This window comes from Acyrthosiphon pisum, chromosome X (assembly GCF_005508785.2).
Source record: "Acyrthosiphon pisum isolate AL4f chromosome X, pea_aphid_22Mar2018_4r6ur, whole genome shotgun sequence".
Taxonomy (NCBI): Eukaryota; Metazoa; Arthropoda; class Insecta; order Hemiptera; family Aphididae; genus Acyrthosiphon; species Acyrthosiphon pisum.
This window is the reverse complement of record NC_042493.1, coordinates 19125457-19147790: the sequence shown is the minus strand read 5'-3', so window position 1 is coordinate 19147790 and position 22334 is coordinate 19125457. Positions and strand designations below refer to the sequence as shown.

Sequence of the window (22334 nt, the reverse complement as noted above, 5' to 3'; positions counted from 1 at the left end):
ATTTAGTATTTGTGTGATGTAATGATGTATAATATATTGTGGATACTTGAAACTTTTAAAGTATACTATTATATATCTATGATACTACCACGGTTTGTTGTTGATGTATAACGCGTTACTGATGGATATTGTGATATGATTAATTTGGAATTTATTATTAATACCTATTATAGGTCAATTTTTTTTAAATACTATAGACTATAATATAATATTATGTCTTATACCTAGACTGACATACAGTCTCCGCTCAGAATCGCCTTTCTTATACAATGATATTATATCATTGAATTCAAATTTAATACCATCCATTAAACAGTGACCTACTTGTAACTTACTGTACAGCAGAGCGAAATCCACTTAACCACCTTTTTTTTATTACATTTTGTGTACAATCGTCGACCACAATAATTGTATTCTTAATTACTGTTTAAATCGAAGATTTTGTAAAGACAACAAGTTGTCAATGTTATGTTTGAAAATACTTGTAATGACTATAGGTATTTATAGGTACCTGGTACAGTGGTACCTATACTATACATATGTCACATGAGCAAAGCTTAAATTAAAAAAAAATATATCGTCATTTAAACGTTATAATTTTAATGTTTATCGTTATTGTGCTTTCAAACGTTATTTGATTTTTTTCGTTTATATCTTTATTATATTTTTAAACGTTACTTAATTTTTTTGTTTTCTGTTTAACGTTTAATTTTTTTTTTATAAATTACATTGTTTTTTTTTGGTATATACCTATAGGTAATTAAGCACACTGTAATGTAAGAACTAGAATTTGTTGTCCAGGGTGGTTATTTTCAATCATCTTAGGGTGTTTTAGGAAGTAGCTATAACAGGCAAGTTAGTGTTAGTTTAGGTGTCAAATATTGCTTAAATATTATGGCATGGATATGGTTAAATATGAAATAATAGATTTTATTAAAAAAAATATTTTTAACAATAATGTTATATAAGTATTTATTAGATAAGTACACCAAACCACACGCTCGCAGTTCTGTGTCTTTTTGGAATTTGAGTTGCATTAACAATTAGAAATTACTATTCACGTAAAATCACTTATTGGGTAGTACTGTAGTAGGTACACAAATATTAAGGTAGGTAAATAATATTTTTAAGGGTTTAACATAATATCAATTTCCCGAAATGCCCGAAATATTGTCTTCAAACTATTTAATATCAATTACAATCCACAACAAAATTGTTTTATTAAAATTTAAAATCGAATATTATGTCAAATGGGCATAAAAATATTTAAATATGATTTTACATGAATATGTTTGGTTTTTGTTGCGCGTGGATCTGACAGAGAAAACAAATATTTCGCCAACATCCTATAGACTTCTTAAATGAAGGCATTAATACAAATAATAATATTTGGTAGGTATAGTACTATGTAGACATGTAGTCATCTGTAGACACCAGCTATAAGTGGTTGAAATATTAAATTGTAATTTACCTTTACATTACTATTCAGTAGTCAACGCACTGTATATTACAGTCGGTAAGTAATGTTACCCTGTAGATTAATTATATATATAATAGTAATAATCAGAATTGTAGATTCGTATTTAGTGCTGATGTTACGCATTCCTTATTAAAACTGTCATAGTGATTCATCGTGTATAGACGCAGACACGCATTAATGCATTATAGTATAGTCACATACTACTGATTTAACGTAATACATGTTTCTTTCGTATGTTTTCGTTTTATTTATGTTGCGATTATATAAAATAATTTACCAGTGGGTTTCTTTTACTTATTTTAATATAATATACGCACATTAATTATTCATATAGATACATTACGTAAATGCGTAGTGTGCGTTAACAGTGTTCGATTTGTGCTCGCATTCAGGAATAAAATTGTACAATAATGAAAAAAATGTAGAATATTACAGTAATTTTTATAATTTTTATTATGGTGTACATCCGTACGGGAACTTTATATCCACCAAAAGTGGTCAACAAATCCATAAAAATAAAGTAACTAACCAGTGCATACAATTGTGAAACATTTGATGTAAGAGGTAACAGGTAAAAAAAAACATAATTTTCAAAATTTCGACATATGAAAAAGTATACGATGCTAGGAATAATTTTATGTCGATTATGCTGTGTGGATAAGACTTAGGCTGTAAAGCGTATTTGTTAATGATGAGAAATGTATTTGTGTATTGTGAATCGGTAGACAAGAAACTGTTACAGTATTTAACCATTTAATGAACTGTGTCAATGTAATCTAAATGTGGCACCAAATTCAGTATTTATTATTGACTTTTATTTATTATTTATTGACTAGTCTGATATCTGAATTTATTTGCAGAAAAGTTTTTTGGTTATGTTATGGTTGATATAGATATTTGGTCGCAAGTCGCATATAAATAGTATAAATATTTAAATAAGAAAAAAAAATTGGTTGGACTCGACAACCAACAGGTATATACTTGTTTCTTTAGTTATATTGTAGAATTTTCTTACCTAAATACCTAATAAAGTAATTACTGAATAATGACTTGTTCATCATGCATAAATAAATCAAATTAATAATAGGTAATTTTTTATACTGATAATTTATTAAAATTATCAAAGATCTCAATAATATAAAATTATAGGTACTTATGTAGGTAGTTTAAAATAATTATAATGCATTTTTTTATGGTTACAATTTTAAGACTGTTCATCCTCAATTGGGATATCGTAATCAAAAACTTAAAAAACATTAATTTATTGGCATAAAATATGAGTAGGTACCTACTCTATTTATTGAATATAAATGTATTAGCTGTACTATTTATTAGGGTAGTAAGTAGGAATATTTGAATAGTTTTCAAACTAAATAAAATGAAAACATTATTTTTTACCAAATAGTTTGATAAAATGTTGAATTAAACTCATTTAAGTATCATACAAAGCATAATAGGTACAATATACATATCATACAGGTCATGCTAGATAATTAATTTATTGATATTTGATGATATCTCCTTCATAGGAGTTTTAATAAATTGTAGTTTTGTTTTAAAATTTACTAAAATTAGAAATTAAAGTTCTCTTAGCTCTATAATGAAAAAATAATATAATACAATAAATAAATAAAATAATAAATTCATTAGGTATAACAATTAACAGACTAATATATTATCATCAATTATTATACTTGGTACATTGTAATTTTAAAAATACATCTGTCTGTAACTCTTCTAATACTTGTAATTAACTTGCATATTATATATCTACTACCTATATATTATATGAATCAATAAAATATCATTGATTATTATTAAGTGTAGGTTAAATATAATAATTAGGTAAGTATTATATATTTTAGCTCAAAATCTGAAATAGTTAAAACAGAATATCATTACCATATTAAAACATTTAATTGTATTTATTAGTTTATAAATTAATTGAATGGTTTGAATAAAAAAAAATTAAAAAAATAGTTTTTTTAATAACTCAATTTTATTTAGAGTACAAGTGGAAAAATTATATTTCACACATCACTATACTATATTATATGTTTTGAATACTGTATAGGTACATTTAAATATAAAACAATTGACATTAACTTCTAACGCTATTATTTAGTAGTATTTTATAACTTGAATAATATTTAATATGGCGTAATGTCCTAAGTGAGTAACACAATTACTTTGTACATTTTAAGCAATAATTTGTATTTTTTTTATTACTTTTTACTTTGTTAATAATTTTATTTTCATTACCTATTATATTTATTTTGATTTACAAATAGCTATTTTATTTAAAGAATATTTAAATACCTAGTAAATTCAAAATAATTTGCATTTTAAAAACAGTCTTAAGATTATCTTAAGTCGTAACTAGGGCTTGAACTTAAATGCTTTAAAAATGTACTAAATATTATCTTAGAAGGAATATTGGGTATAAAAAACAAAAAGTTGGTAAACACTTATCATATTTTTTTTATTCTTGAATTCACATAAAGTTACATTGAAAATTATAAAAGTTTATTTTAAATCTATTTACATTTCACATCTACCTACCATTAACATATAATATATATTATTATGTAGTTTCAAAAAATAAATATGCCAAAATACAAATACAAACCAAGCTGTTAAATAATAATAATTATTAAGTTGTGACACAATATTAAATTCTCAAAAAATTGTATAACAGAAAATCTATGCCCTTAAAGTTATAATATACTTGAACTAATTGATCAGCCAACAAAAAAACGTATGCAGACACAATAAACTTTGATATCTGTCCCCTAATATATAGTAACAGTTAAGAATCAATACAATAAAGAACTTCTTTGTCAATTATTCATAGATAAGTACTTATACAATTTCAACACAAATATTATTCATAGGTAGATAGGAACTAAATTTCTAGTTATTTATGGATTATTACTAAAAAAAAAAAATTGCTTTAACATTTTGGGAGAGATTTTCAGCTCCATTCTAATAATGCCATTGCCAGCTAATGGCAATCGTTTTAATTCCAAACCACAATTTATTCTTTTATAATTTCTTTATATTTCAATAAGTAACTGCTGATGTAAACCTATCAATTATTTGCTATCATAATCACTAAAACGCATACAATCATTGAATCATTCATGATAACCTAATAAATGTCACATACATAATTTCATCCCCAGCATCTACTCATAGTTTATATACACAATTAGTATTAAACCAAGTACCGTGTTCTCTTTTCTCACACATGCTACTAGGTACTAGGTACAGTGTGAATAAACAAACTTAGAAAACATAAACACAAAAAAAAAAAAAATTCCTTAAACATGATTATATTTTAAATAGAAACATGGTAAGTAAAACTTTAAACATTAAACTTCTTTGCTCTGACTCCCTAATCTACACGCCTTTTTTTTACATTCAATATTATACATTTAAAACTTATGGTCAACTAAGCGTTTTTAGTTGACATACTTATCCAATACAAATTTGTATTATAATGAAAAAAATTACAAATTGTTTGTCTCAGCATATAAAAATATTATTGACAATAAAAATATAATTACACACAAATTTAATTTAGCTACTGTTACTCTAAATTCTAACTAACAATTTGTAAAGTCGGTCAATATATACGACACAATTCAACAGTTGTAATTGGTAAATATTAACTGTTAGTTAATCATGCAATTATAATATTTTGCATAAAACTATTTCTTTTTATGTATGGGTATAGGCAATACATTATAAATCATAATAAACTAGACTATGGTCTATAATATGTCTATAGTATAAACTATTAGATTATAGTCTATAGTCTATTAGTTACTCTATATCAATGTGGTTTAAATCAGTTACTAAGTATAAACCACTAAATTGCGCTAATCGCGTATTATACTAATGTATGTATTTTCTACCCCCAGATAGAGAACAGGGGCTGCAGACGCCGCTGCAATTGATTGATACATGAATACACGATGATAGCTGATTCGCAAATCAAGATTATAGATGTTGAATATGAAAAATGCCGTTAGTCGTTTCCATGGACTAAGATATCGTGGTCCTAGAGGACCATGGCCATTACTTATCTTAAATACAGTAATGCCACTATGACATTCCGAATTTCTGTGATTGCTACTTCTTGGAATTCCTCTTGTGCTGTACCTAACCATCTACTTCGAGTTGACGAATGCGTTCTCTGATTAAATAACATACGCTCGTTGGCTAAACGGACTCCACCTACACGTGTTTTGCGCCGGAACAACAATTATTGCATTTCCGCATTCTTCAATACTTAACATCGTATTTGTTTCGTCTGTTTGGCGTTTGTTAATACCTACTCAACATTTCCATTATTCAAGTTTTCCGAGATGAAGAACGTCTATGGAGTCCTCGTCGTGCTGTGCATCCACCTAGGTGAGTACCACTTTATCATCTACCTACTAATTGTTCTATGCACAACGAGAATGGTGCGACCATGGCTAAATAATTAGTAGGCATTTAGCCATTCCCCTTTTGTTCAACCGACCGAATAAGACAGTCTGTGTTAATTATTGTATTATTATTGAAGATTGCATATTTTGAAGTTTCTTTTACCTCTCCTGAATGTTAGGCGCCTACCAAAAATACTATAGGCTATATTATGTAATATTCACATATTATATAAGTACCTAGAATTTGCTGTAACAAGTTACCAGCTTCGTCTATAACAATTTGTGCACCTGTTATAGGCAGGTATCAAAAATTTATATTTGACACCTAATGAGTGTCGTTATTATGGAGTGTATGACGGTGCACTTGAAACCCACTGGTATTATATTGTGACAGGTGCAAAGATATGCTTTTGCACCTATTGAAGCTAAATTCAAGTTCCATTAAATAATATAGGTTGTAGGTACTATCTAGTTTTGTAGAATTTTTTTTAATATAGTAGGTACCTATGTAATAGCAACAACTTATATGCAACCAATAAAAATTCAAACTGTTTCGATTATAATATTTGCAGCTAAATACCCTGACATAAACCTATTAAAAACCTTTTTAATAATTCCTCTACCTCGGCGTCATTTCAAATGAGTTTATCATGCTTGCAGTGTCTGTAAACATATCATAGAACAAATTATTGTTCATTGCCCATTTTATGGCCCATTAGGGCCTATAATGTATTACTATCTAGTTTGGATCTTTTAGGTACCTAGTTATAAAAAATGATCTCACTATTGACAAAGAAAAGGTTTGGCTAGGTAATTCAATAACTTACTGTGTCACGGTTACTGGATGTCGCTTTGCTTTTAGACTATTATTTATTGTTACGGGTATAATTTAAAACTTAAATGTATTTTATCTAAGTAACATTTTATTTAAATAACATTTTTTTAAATATAAATATATTTTATTTTATATGCATCTAGGTATATCAAGTGTTTAAAATATTACATAGTTTTTGTTGAGCATATTTGATATTGGCATGTAATCATATATAAAGTATAAAAATTACTAAATAAACATTGAATTGACTTCATTTGTATTTATGATTATTGGTAGGGTTGCCATCCATCCCGGTTTTAACGGCATGTCCCGTTGCCTCAGCCGGTCATTATTGTACACTGTATCATTATATGATTATCGTATTACCTATGTTAGGTTATGTATGAATGAAAATACTGTAATAGAGTGTAAAATTAATTTTGGTTTAAATTGTAACAAATTTTATGAAAAAATTAAAAATAATATAACTGTATTGAAAAAAATTCATTTAAACGATAAGTATTACATTATTAGTGACAAGTAATAACAATATTAATAAGTTAATGTAAAAAAATTGTATAGGCTAATAAAATAAGTATAAAAAAGGATATACTTATTCTCCATATAAGCAAAAAAAAGAGGTTAATTTCAAAATCTGGCATCTCATATTTTGGACCTGTGAAGATTTTCCTTCTACTGAGTTTTAATTTAATAGGTGCAAAACTCCTCAATGCGCTTGATTGTATGTAATTTGACATTTGACACCCTTAGACAAACTTTTACCACTAGATTATTTATTCATATTTTAATATTTTAATATTAACTACTTCATCACAAATTGTGTTAATTTTAAGTATGTAATGCTGTGATAACAATTGTAAACATGTTATTTGGTTTTCACTGTCAATTTTTAATTTGGATTAATTCATATTTAAGTAATTGCTCCTAAGCTGTAAAATTGTCTTTCTGTGCTTCAACGGATTTTAAAGTACCGCAAGGATCACACTTGGCTCCACTCTCGTTTATTATGCTATAGATGATTTACATAATATTTTTGATAAAACAATCAATTTATTTATGATGACACCAAAATATTTTCAAATAATTTAACCTCCTTCGGATGCAATAACATTTCAATTAAATTTGGACAAATTAGTCATATGGTGTCATGATATTTACTTACTTTTAAATGTCAATAAGTTTAATATTGTATTTTTTTCTCACTCAAAAAATCCTTATAACTTCCAGCTATGAGGTTGATTATTTAATATTATCAAAAGTTACTTATATTTAAGATTTTGATATTTTACTTGATTAAAATATGCCTTTTACTTTAGACATTAATTTTATTGTTACTAAAACCTTCAAAATGTTAGGACTTATAAACAGAAATAGAATCAATTTTAAAAATATTAGAATTTTAAATGTATTATGTTTTTCTCTGGTTAGATCTAACCTTGAGTTTGGGTCAGTAATCTGTTCACTAATTTACACCACTTATATAAACATATTGAAAACGCCCAATACAAATTTTTTTAAATTTTCCGTTCTCTAGTGATACCTCAAGTGACAAACTTCTCTATTCAGAATTTCATTGCGTGAGTTTCCCAGGAGGAAAGTTGCTGATCGTATGATTCTATTTGATTTATTGAACGGCAATATTGATTCCACTGAATTATTTTCTATGATTGGCTTTAACTTTGGTTATCACAGGTTCAGAAAGAATAAATTATTTCACGTTCCCCTTTGTTATAATAACTTTAATTTTGACACTTATTTTCCTAGAGTTCTCTTATAAGCCAACTAAATATCTGTTTATATTGAATTTTTCCAAATGTCACTTAATGTTTTTAAATAAAATGCATTATTGGCATTATTTAATACATATAAGCAATATTCAAATATGATTTGAACTAAATTTCTATTTTTAATTAATCAATGTATTTTTATACTTTCTACTTAGTATACTTTACGCCATATTATGTTAGTATTTGTTGTATTCTATGCTATTAATATTACCAGTTTATATCAGTTAAATTATATTCAGTGCCGCAATTACAATTTTGAGGCTCCGGTTCAAAAATATTTTAGAGGCCCTTTTTTGTTATTACTGTAGCATTAGCGTAAATAGGGGGAAGCTTAGCCACCAAATATACCATTTTACCACAAAAAAAAATATATAAAGTTATTTTGGTTCTGTGGGAACCTTTGGCACATTGATGTATACAATTTTAGCCCCCCCCCCTTGACATTTTAATGGATTTCCACTTATGTACTGTAGACAGTGGTAGCAATATTCAGGCATTTTGAGATTTCATGTATCCAACAAAAGTGTCCTACCCACTTGTCATTTTTCTTTGGTAATTGCAACTTATGTAATAAAAAAATGTCTAACTGCACTTGACTATAATATTAAAATAATATATCATTATAATATTATTTAAATATCTTAAATATTTGATTAAAAAATAGTAAATACTAATAACAAAATAAATCAACTTATTATTGTACATTTATTATATTTGAAAAATGTAATAAAATGGCATACACCTTTTTATCTTAGGAATTAAATATTTAAATTAGTCGGTGAATTCCATGACAGATAAAGTTGGTAAAATTTAAGATAGATACATAATAATAAATCCTTAGAGTACATTCAAATAGGTCACTGTTATGGATGGTGTTAAATTTGAATTCAATGATATAATATCACTGTATAAGAAAAACGATTCTAAGTGAAGACTGTAGTCAGCCTATAATATTCGTATATTACTAAGTATATTTGATGATATTATTGTGAAATTATAATGAATTTATATATTATAACCAATTTACGTGGAACCTTGTTTTAAATTTTCAATCCTTAGCTATAAAAGTTGAACATTTTATAAATTTTTAACTACAAAATAATTGCTAAACTTTAAATATGATACATTTTGTAAAAATGCCTATAAAAAAAAAATTGTGACTGTATTTTTTATATTTTTCAATTGCTATTTAAGAAATATATCAGAGGCCTTGCATAAAATTTTGACGCCTTTTGGCCCAACAAATATTATTTTATTGATATATATAGAAAATAAAACTAAAAAAATTTAAATCTAAAATTGTTCGTCAACAGCACAAAACAAGTCAAAATATTTTGAAATTTTTATTAAGTATAAGAATTGATAAAATAAATATATGATATGAATGTCAAGTGTCTAATGTTATTCGTTTTTGAATTACAATAAAATAAGAAAATCGCTAGATGAGAAATCGAGTGAATATCCAATGTTGTAAAAATATGAACTTCAAACGCTCATAAAAATTTAATTTAACTTTTTATAGACATTTTTTTTTTTTATTAAGGTAGATAATCTTATGAGGAATCTTGTATTAGATTTTAAAATCTTAGATTTAAAAAGAAACTTTTTAATGATTTTTTAACTCAAAATAATTTGTTAATTTTCGTGATTTTTACAAATGTAATTTTGTCAATGTTTGAACTTTAAATGCTTATAAATAAAAAATGTGACTAACGATTTTTAATATTTTTCAAATATCATTGAAACAATATATTAGGAGTCTTGTATTAAACTTTCAAGCTTTTTTACCCAACAAATAATGTTTTATTGATATTCATAGATAAAAAACTAATAAAATTGGAAACTGAGAATGTCCGTAAACAGTTCAAAACAAATCAAAATATTTTGAAAATTTTATGGTGTATAGAAAATCCGAATATAAACAACCAGTGAAAATTGCATGTATATACGGTCATTTGTTTTAGGGATACAGAAAATCGATTTTGCGTAAAAATTCCCGTTTTCCCTTAATTTTTCATTTGTTTTTCGCGGTGCTTTTGAAAACTACTGCAAAATGTTTTATTTTGATCTCCCAAAAGTACTAACTAGACTAGATTCACTTTCCCTTCGAACAAGATACTGAAATTGAAAAATAAGCATTATTTCGACCACTAATCGTGTATAAAGACACAAAAAAAAAACACACATCATTGTAAAACAAATACCTATATTTTTTGTCACCCATGACAAAAAATAATACTTTTGAGGGAATGACATATCGATTTGTCTAAATATTGTCTCAAAACAATTTAAACATCATTTAACTTTACAATATTTTTTTGAAACGCGGCGGAATACGCCATGTATAGCCCCAGCCTAATTCAGTTGTCATGACTCGTGGTATAAAAATAAGTGATCAGTGTTTTTCATACAACTCTCATGTATTTAATATTAAAAGTATTTAGGTATCTAACAACATTTATATTAAGGGGGATGGAGCGTAATCAATTCTAAGGAGTAAAAACTAGGCATTTTATATTTCTATTTATCTGGGTCTTGTGTATGAGTTGTAAGTAGATGAACATTAGTGTGTGTAATTCGTAGTACCGATCACGTTGTATACGGGCATCATAATACGTCTGTCATTTTACTAACGCGCATGCACATGTCACTATTTATTGCTTTGTAAAATGACAAACATTTTTTTTCAAAAAATACTACCTCTGACTTCAATCACTACGCTCAGTAGGATGTTCCGATTTTAATTTTTAAAACAGATTTGAATTCTCCACTAAATTTACTATGCTTTAACTGTCGTAAATTTTTCATATTCTATATCAATGTATTTAAATTTGAATTATGAATATGTTCTATTTTTTCTCTTTTGTTAGTAAATTTCTAAGTAAAAAAAAATAAAAATCAGAAAAATAAAATTGTCAAAGCATAGATAATTTAGTGTCAAATTCAAATTTGCTTTCAAAATTAATATCGGAACATTATATTGGGCGTAGTGATTGAAGTCGTGAGCTATGTTTTCGACCGAAAGTAAATCACGCTCCAGCCCCCTTAATCTATTTATCTGTAGTTTATAATTTCGGTCAGTCTTTATTTACGACAGAGTGCGTAAACGATTATAAAATTATAATCGGTGCATGTATATTTCTCGCAAGCAACAGACATTAAAGGTACCTATCTCAAACATAAAAAGCGGATTACAGTTCAGTTACTGAAATGACGAATAAAACGCTACATACTAACAATCATTTACTACGCACATAGTCATAAGTTACTCACGCACGATCTTTAAATATTGTCTATCACTCCTTAAATGTAGACCACCACTGTGGTTCTTAAGGGGGTCGGAGTCTGTGAATTTTTTGGTCCATAAACATGTCTTACGGAAAAAACTCTCACGCCCTGTAGATTAATCGGATTTCGTTATTTTTTTTTTTTGTTGGAATATGTTGGAATATGCATTTAAATAATGCATCATATTTGTTGCTTTTCAAACGTATTTTTCTACTACTATTTAAAGTAAAATAAAAATTCGAGCAAAATCCAGCCTATAAAAACTTCTCATCTTTCAGATAAAAAATAAGACCAAAATCCGACGTATCAACTAGGCGTGAGAGTTTTTCCTGTAAAAGTATTATTGTTCGTCAAAATAGTGCTTTGACAATAGTTATCGAAGTCAATCACTGACTTGTGCATGTGCGTGCTTAAATATCTTTATGTGCGCGTGTAATTATAGTTCACTCACACTTAAATCGATTCATATACTCACACACATACACGTTCCAAAACTAAAGTTCAGCCAAAGTCTGTGGGTAATCCAACAATGTCCAACGTACCGCGCGGAGCCGATACCACATGTGAATTGAATTGCCTACATTTTACTCCTTAATAAATTACCAGCACCGACGTCCGACATCCTTAATTTCCATCCCATGTTCCCAGTCCTCATTTACCCATACCGAGGTAGCTATTTTTTTTAAATTAATTAACATTAATATTATGGTTTATCAATCTCTTTTAAGCAATCTAGCACGCGTTGGAAGTTGAGAATTATATATAGTGCTTATGTGGATTAACATCTTAAATGCATAATATATAATTTCAAAAAATCGACAATAAAACATAGTTTTAAAAAATAAAAATATTATCAATTATAGTATTATTATACATACCTACAAATATAAAAAATGATGTTTAAAATTCATTTGTCTAGGCAGACAACTGCCTGGAGAGACAGGCCGGGTATGGGAGAAACCTACGGGTGCCCAATTTGAAATTCTGCCTAACTGAAACACACATATTTAGAAAAACCTACAGTACCTTCCCCCACACCCAATGGCCTAAGATGCTGCGGGTTAATTAACAATTATAGTAATAAAAAGAAAATAGATATTATAAATAATAAATATCTAATTACACTAGTTGAGGAATTAATTCTTAGATATTTTTTATCTTTAAGATTAAAGAAATTGAACGCTTTAAGTCCTAAATAATTCATATATTTCTGACCTATACTTTTGAACCTTTTATATTAATTGCTATCCCCTAATAAATAAACTGTATATTTTATAAACAGTCGATATAATTTGATTCAATGATTTTTATTGTATCTACCATAAGTCCAGTGATTCAATTGGGGGGGGGGGGGACGCGGGGAGATTTCTTTTTAAATTTTTTTTTAGCGCAGCCCTTCTATTTATTTGAAACGGCACGTTAGGTACGCAACATAAACTTGATTTGACAGATTTTTATTTTGAAAACGGATTATGATTGATTAACAAGTTTACTATAGGTTTTGCCAGAGGCGATTTTTTATATTCCAATTATTGTTAGTGTCATAATGAATAATATAAATACAAAAATATCATATTTTTATTATTGGATATCACAGCTGAAAAAATAAATATTCTAAATCCCCTCTGGCAAAACCTAGTAAAATTGTTAATCCATCATAATCCGTTTTCAAAAGTAAAATCTGTCTAACCAAATTCCTCCAGTTTTGTCCAGCTCATTGGTATGAGGTGGAGGTGTACAAATATAATGTGTATCTACCATATTTTATTTATAAATTAAAAATGTTAGGATGTTGCATAATCTTATTAATAATACCAATTTAATTTTAATTTTAGCTTATTCTGAAAGGACACCAATGATATCACATATTACACAAAAACGAATAACAGATATTGGCGATACAACTGAATTGACATGTACAGTTTTATATGGTTCTGATTTCAATATTTTGTGGATTAAGGTTGACAAAGAAAGATCTACAGAACCCGTTACATTTTCATCTGGAAGTACACTTATTATTAGAGATTCGAGATTATCATTGAGATATGATATGGGTAGCAATAGTTACTCATTACAGGTATTTACATTTTAGACATAATATATTAATTGATAACATTTTTATACCAAAAATAATTTATATTTTCAGATTAGTGATATCCAAGAAACCGATGCCGGTTTCTATCGTTGTGATGTGAGTCTTGGGATAAACAACAAATTATCAGCTGAAACCGAGTTAGTAGTACGTAGACCTCCGTTTATTTCTGATAACTCAACCAGATCGTTGGTTGTAAACGAAGGTCAACCAGTAACACTGGAATGTTATGCCGGTGGATACCCTAGTCCAAAAATTTCTTGGAGGCGAGCAAACAATGCAATTTTAGCTAATAATATATCAATTTATAGGTACTAATTATAGTATTATATATATATATATATAAATTAAATATTCACATACATTTCATCTTCTAGAGGTAATGTTTTGAAAATGTCTTCTATTAAAAAAGAAGATCGTGGAACGTATTTCTGTATTGCTGAAAATGGTGTTGGCAGAGGTGCCAGGCGTAATATTGCATTAGAGGTTGAATTTGCTCCAGTCATAACTATTCCTAAACGTCGTTTAGGACAAGCTTTACAGTATGACATGGATCTTGAGTGCCATGTTGAGGCATATCCTCCACCAGCTATCATTTGGTTAAATAATGGAGTACAACTTTCCAATAATCAGCATTATGGGTATATTCAAGTTCTGAGCACTTTAAAATGTTTATAATCATGTTCTAATGAAATTTAAAGTTGGTTTTCCTTAATTTTTAGAATATCACATTTTGCTACCACAGATGAAATAACAGATACTACAATAAGAATCATCACAATTGAAAACCGTCAATATGGGGATTATGTCTGCAAAGCATCAAATGTATTAGGAACTACTGAAGTTACAGTTACTCTTTACGGTACATATTGTTTCCATTAATATATGCATAAGATCTTATAGATGTCAATTTAATTGGCTTACGCTGTGTGGACAAAATAAAAAGATATTAAATACAACTTAAAATGTATGGATGTTGTTGTATCAATATATCTCAATAAAAACATTCTTCCAAAATTTGTGTAAAAAAAAACAAAAAATATATATATAAAAAAAATAATAACGATTCTAAAAGTAGTGATATCATTTTATAGCTAAGTCTTGGATCTATAGATATAATTATTCATGTATAAATAGTCTGCTAAATAATTTAAATTAGCTTGGCAACTTTAAAACACTTTATTAGTAATACACTACATACTTCAATGATAGTGGCCTATACTAAAATACTATACTGTACTCATTATTGTATAGAGTATAGTATTTAGACATTTTTGACTCAATTTCCAAACTAAGTTCAATTATTTACCATACTATTCTAACATAAATGACATCTATACTATAAAGAGTTAGCTATAAAATTATACCATAACTTTTAAAGTGTTTTTGTTGGGAAATCATTATACTCCGTGCCACGAGAGAAGTAACCCGTGTCCCGACCAAATTGCGGTTGAATCTACGCTCCCCCATCTATTTAACATGTCGATGTTGCACAATCACGACCGTCAACTGTCGACAATGTTATAAAGTAATACTTTTAGTATGTATCATGTTGTAAAGTGGAGGGAACGAGGCCTCGGAACAGACGCTACCATCAGTCTGCATGCGCGTACCGGGTAACTTCTCTCATGGCATGGAGTATAATTTTTTGTTGATACCCTATTATATCGGGAACTAATTGGTTTTACAATAGTGTATTTTATTTTTAAATAAGTTTATACGTTTGTAAATGGTAAGTATATCAAAATTCAACACAATCTGACAGTATAAAAAATTTGAATTTATCATGTTAATCATGTTTTACTTACTTCTGTTAACTGTTTTGATTTGTTTATTTTACAGAAACTATAATACCAGTATGCCCACCAGCCTGTGGCCAACTATCATCAGCACACTTAAAAAACTCCACAGTTAAAATGTCTAGTGCTAATGTTTCGTTATTAATTGCTATTTACTTATTGTTGTTTACCTAACTTTCAAACTATTAAACCTTCTAAAACCAATTTGTTAATGATTTGGCAATAAATTTAATGATGGCTCTAATTTTCTATACATAAATTTTGTTCTTTTTTTGTTTTTAGATAGTATAAATATCCAAATCGTATTTTTTCATTATTTATACATTTAGTAAATTAAAGTTCTTAGATTTGTAAATAAAAGCTTAAGCATTAAGACTGTTTTATAAATATTTAATGTTAGTTGGACACCCACCATAGAGATATATTACTTACTATTTGTATATATGAATGTACATATAACATTATATATTTTATTATAATGTTATAATATACAAAAAGATGCGTGTAGAATAACGTTAAAAAAGCGGGTTATTGGATTTTGTTCTGCTGTACAGTAGGTTACAAGGGGGTCAATAATAATGGATTGTATTAAACTAGTATTCAATGATATAATATTGTTGTATAAGAAAAACGATACTGAGCAGACAGTTTGTCAGTCTGGATATTTTATATTGTTATTATTTATTATATCCTGTAACTTTAATTCAGGGATGGAAAACGTTTTTGATTAATATTTTTAAAAACATTATTTTTCAATATTGTTTTTGATTAACGTTTTTAAAAATGTTATTTTTTCATATTTTTTTTGATTAACGTTTTTAAAAACGTTAATTTCCTATTGTTTCCAAATAACGTTTTTGATAGTATATATATTTTTTTTATATTATATTCTTATAACTTATAACTTTTGATTTCTAAGTTATAATAGTAACGCGCAATATAGAAATGCACTTAAAAGTTTAAAATTAAAATTAATTATATATATATAAAAAAAACAATATTATCAAAAACGTTATTTGGAAACAATAGGAATATAACGTTAATTAAAAACAATATATATTAAGTACAGAATATATAATATTCTTATAACTTATAACTTTTTCAGTTGTTTTTTGTTTTTTTCCCGTTTAATAACGTTTTTAAAAACATTTTCCATCCCTACTTTAATTGATATTATCTTTATATACAGAATATATCTTATGTCATTGTACATTTTTTAATTGATTCAGTTAAAGCTTTTTTTTCTGAAAATTTTTTGATAATCAATTCATCAACTATTGTCCTCTAAAGTTTAGTAAAATATGCATTAATACTTATAATTGAAATAATTGGTATAGGTTTAATTTACTAGAACTAAATAATTTTTTGTTATAACTACCTTTGTATACACTTAGGTAGTTTAATTGGTAATCTAATGACACACTCTCTCCCAAAAAAAAATAAAACAAAACTTTTGGCAAATAGTTCATTATTTTTATTTTAACATACAATCATCAAAATCAGTATTATTATTTTAATTTGTTATTATAGCCTATAGGTATTCGTTATTAATTGCTTCACAGTTACTTTTCTTACAATATCATAAATTTTGATTCTTTATTAGGTGGCTAAAGTAATAATGGTAAATGGTATTAGAATGTTGACATTAATGTCTTAGGTGTTCAAAAAAATGGTGTAATGAAAGAAGTGCAATGTTTTGTGGTGTTTTTCTCGTAGTGGGATAAACTTGAAATTTGAACCATATAGGTTCCCTATATTTGTAGATATCGCATGCAAAGTATGAATTTAGGAGTTGAAATTCATAACACTTCATATTTTTTAGTCATGGACATTTTATTTCGTACTTTTCCTATCATATTTTTCTTACATAGCATTAATTTGGATTCTTTATTAGGTGACAAGGTAATACCTTATGGTATTTGATTCTTGTAATAATAATATTAGAAATCTGTAATTAACTCAGATTAAAAGTATGCCTAAGTTAGGTACAAACCTATATTGAGATATACTATTTATCTAAACATATTGCAAATAATTTATTTTAAATCACGATTATTAAATAATTCTTAAAGAATTTAAACTGCTATACTTACCAATATAGGAAACTTTAGTTTTATTTTTAAGTTACAAAAGTTATAAGAAAAAATTATTTAGCTCTTGTAAATTAAACCTATATCAATTATTTAAATTAAAAGTATTATTGCTCATTTGACTAAACTTTAACTAAAATTGATGATTTGACTATCAACATTTCAGAAAAAAAAAGCTTTACTAGAATCCATTAAAAAATATATTAGTTACAGTTTGAAAAAATAAAGTTGATTTTGCTATTGATACACCTGCGTGTTTAAAAATTTTGAGATTGTTTTAAAAAATTGCCTGTTAATAATAAAGAAACACGTCTTTTTTCGTTTTAACGAAATTCTATGTCATCGATCCATAATCGTTAAAAAGCCCCTCGTACAATGACATAAGATACACCCTGTATATAAAAAATCTCGTGTCAGTGTTTGTCCAGGATAAATTCCGAAACTACTGGGCCGGGCTTGATGAAATTTTTACACTGTGTGTATTTTGGTCCAATTTAAAAAATAGACTAATTTAAAAATGGACCAACCCCGGGAGGTGCACAAACGGGAAATTTCAGATAGAAATTTTTGTTTATAAATGGTTGCCATGGGTTTTCTCTGTACAGGCTAAACTCTGGAACTACTTATCATTTTTTTTAAACGAAAGAGTATTTTACGGAGCAGGTTTATATGAAAGAAAATTTTAGGAAAATCGACCAGATATAATATATTTGTTGCTATTGGTTAATTGGAATGTTTGTTGATTTGTACTTTTGTCAATATACATATAAATCCAGCGCGACGGTAGTGGCGCGAAGCTAAGTAAAAAAAAATAAGGTGCGTTTCGCCAGCACTGCCACTTTCGAATTTTAATATCAAACATCGACAGTATTATGTACTTTTTTTTGTACAATTTTGTACAACCAAAATTAAATTTTGTACATCCCCCAAAACACGACCAAAACCGTTTTTCCTATGCGCGTGATGGAGAAACGTTTCCCCAGCACTGCCAATGTCGAAAATCTAAAAAATTCTATTTTAAACTGTACAGTATATGTACTTTTTTTTGTACAATTTTGTACAACCAAAATTAAATTTTGTACACCCCCCAAAACACGACCAAACCCGTTTTTCCTATGCGCATACTATTATGTACTATACTTGTATATATTTTAATTGAATGACAATACAGTTTTTCCATTTTTCAAATCAATTACTTGTAATTATTAAAACGGTCTAAAATTGTATTACCCATGCATATTGTAATACAGTATAATATATAGGTACGCTTAGTGCTCATTTATATATCTACGAGTAACTATTATAGTTACAGTAAAATATGCTTTTTTTCATAGACATAATATTATTACGAACTATGCGTTTAACGAAAGTCATCACATTTTATACTGTGCGTATTATCAATATCCTATATAGTATATGACCAAAATAAAGTGACAAAATGTTAATAATAACCGAATAATATCAGTAAATTAAATATTGTGTATAATAAACTAATTAAAATTAGTCTTCCCCGCACTACATTTTTCCATAGTTTATGGTGGGCGGTGGCTGAATGCAAATATCAATAATACAAAATAGAAAAACCCCAGAAGCTTGTTCGAACATTGTAAACCATGTTATTTAATAATAGATGGTTATAGATGATCATTCACAAAAATAAAAATTAATATTGTTTCTAACAGTCGAATCAGTTAATTCAAACGGTTGACACTGATTAATTTTATTGTTGTCACCGAATCAATAATAATTACTTATACTATTTGTTGTTTAATTTATATTGAACGTAATAAGGTAAGAATTATTTATATTATTACGTATTTATTTAACTTATAGAGTTATAAATATTATAATCATAGTATTATTATGCTGTAAAATGTATTTTATTAACTTAAAATAATAGATTTTATAATGGCGGAATAAACTAGAGGAAGAAAACCTAAACTCATCAATAATATTATAGACAGTGAAATAATCAAATTTAAAAATGAAATAATACTGGACAAAAACAGTAAGTATTACATATTACAATTATTTTAAGATTGTTTAAAGGACATGAAATATAATGAAATATAATTACATCGATAATTATTTTATTGCCATAACAAATAGAATATAATCTAACTAAGGTAATGATACAACTAAAATTCGTTTATGATTATTCGTTCGATAGTTACGTTAAATTTTGACATTGCGGGTGACGTTACGGATTCGTTCGCCGCGGCGGCGGCCATATAATATTTTAATACACGGCAATATTTATTAATTTTTGGTTTAACTTAAAATAATTAAATAACTATTAATGAACTTATTTTATTTCGACTGAACTAATCAAATATATTTAAGAGTACCTCATAATCTTTTCATTCGTATACCTAATTATATCACATTTTGGCTTAATCTTTTAGAAAAAAAATAACACTTAAATAAATTATATTACGAATTTACCATGTTTCACTGCAGTAAACGTGTGTGATATTGTTTTGATCGTGACATAAAATACCTATAGATTTTTTACGTCTAAACTGGCTATTTTAGTTTTAACTCGTAGCTAAAACTAGAAGTGAGTGAAGACTCGCATAATATTATTATCTATCAGTACTCTTATGTGCTGTGACAGTGGTGCATTATAATTTATAATATAATTGTTATTATTTCATTAATATTAAACCAAAATAAGATATAATTATACGAATAGACAGATTATGAGTTACTTTTAAATACATTTAATTAGTCCATTCGAAAATAATAAGTTCATTAGCAGTTATTTTACGTTAAACCAAAAATGGATAAATATTGCCATATTATATTCTATATGGTCGCCGCTACGACGAACGAATCCGTGACGTCACGCGCAATGTCAAAATTCACCGTAATTAGCGAACGGATTACACAAACGAATTTTAGTTGTATTATTTTTTTCGTCATAGTACGTTATTATCTACTATAATTTAAGCAAAAAAAAATTTTTGAGTTGGATGGTACTTTTAAAAAATAAGCATGACGTTATAATCGCCGCCGCCGAGTACTCTGTACACGCTTTTATGTGAATATTAGGACTTTGGCTGTTTGAACATTTATAATTTGGTTAATACTCAATTAATTGATATATAATTTTGTAATAATTTATTAAAGCTTTAGAACTAATGTTTCAATTTAATATTATTTTATAGTAAAATTATTAAACAGTTCATTGTCAAACGAATGATAAACTTCTTTAGTAGGTAATTTTTTTGTATTATTGGATTTGTTTATTTGAATATAGCCATTTGTTTTCAAAATCTGAATAATATTATTACTTATTATTGTTGTTTATTGTTCAGTTTATAAAACATGTTCAAATTTATTTTTAGTCAAATGATTGTTTTTTTACCACCAATTTTTAATTGAATCATTTAATGGACATATTGTATAATACACGCAATGACGCATTGAAAAAAATAGTTGTAAACTTTAAATTGGTATAAAGGTCCATATCAATAAATCAAGTATTATCTGATTTAAGAGCGTTTAAACAGCGTAAGTCGTAATATTCACGTAAAAGCGTGACGTCACGCGTATTTTTCAATGTTTTCTGTGACGGTATCTTGAGAACACCACAACTTACCTAGGCATATGTTTTTCGTCTTGTAGACATATTATAACACAGTAAACTTAAGTAAATTTCAGTAGAACCGATTTTGCGTAGTACCAATCTTATCTTAGTGAATTTTGACCTATAATTAAAATTAAAGAACATTATTGTGCTTAAGTGTTGGCATTTTCCAAAATTTTAATTTTTAGGTTAGATATCAGGATTTTACTTAGGAGAACTACTCGTACAAATTATGTACCACCTAATTTTTTTGATTGATATTATTTTCGTTAGTGATGTGAGTCTTGTAAATTTACCATGTAAAATTTTACCGGTAAAGTAAATTTACAAAAAAAATTTACAATTTACATTTTTTACCGCTCAAACAGTTGAGTACTTGAGTGACCACTTTATTTGTATGTTCTTGTATTTTTATCAAGATATACGATTATAATACAAATCAGGATTGTTTTTAAATGATAATGAGTAGGGTTCGGGACTTATTTCACACAATTTGTTGGAATTATGCATGCACATATGCACTTAAAATAGGTAACCGAAATATGCGCAAAAATATGCAATTATGCATTAAAAAATTTGATTTATTCATATAAATGTAGAACATTTTTTGTAATTAGTTATTTTTTTGACAACAATAACACTATCAACATTATATTACTGAAGTATATGTTCGATTTCGTTTTCTTCGTCTTCTCCTACAATGAAAAAAGGTTGGGTTTTTTTTAATATATTATTTAATTATTATTAAATATACAAATGATGAATTGTTTATCTGTAAAGTTTGACTGTACAATAAGATATTTTCTGATATTATCAACTTTAAATAAAATATGTATTTAACCAGTGCTCGAATTGGAAATATAATAGAAGGGGTGCTAAAGGACTTATAAAAATGTAGCGTTCCACTCAATGATTTAAACCAAACTAACCCGTGG

General features: G+C 27.1%; 1 protein-coding gene across 3 annotated transcripts in view; it reads left to right on the top strand.

Moving 5' to 3' along the window:
• The window catches only part of LOC100159201 (lachesin), an 18459-nt gene extending 2498 nt beyond the window's left edge, over window positions 1-15961 (top strand). The window contains exons 1-7 of one of the 3 annotated variants that reach the window (XM_003241533.4): window positions 1642-2051; window positions 5407-5899; window positions 13662-13903; window positions 13973-14229; window positions 14296-14559; window positions 14641-14780; window positions 15761-15961. In XM_003241533.4, coding sequence (XP_003241581.1) covers window positions 5854-5899; window positions 13662-13903; window positions 13973-14229; window positions 14296-14559; window positions 14641-14780; window positions 15761-15891 — 1080 coding nt within the window. In that variant the 5' untranslated portion in view covers window positions 1642-2051; window positions 5407-5853 and the 3' untranslated portion in view covers window positions 15892-15961. Of the gene's footprint in view, window positions 1-1641; window positions 2052-5134; window positions 5345-5406; window positions 5900-13661; window positions 13904-13972; window positions 14230-14295; window positions 14560-14640; window positions 14781-15760 lie in introns of those variants that run through there. The other 2 variants (XM_016800936.2, XM_016800938.2) reach the window with 2 other exon arrangements.
• Window positions 15962-22334: the final 6373 nt, after the last annotated feature.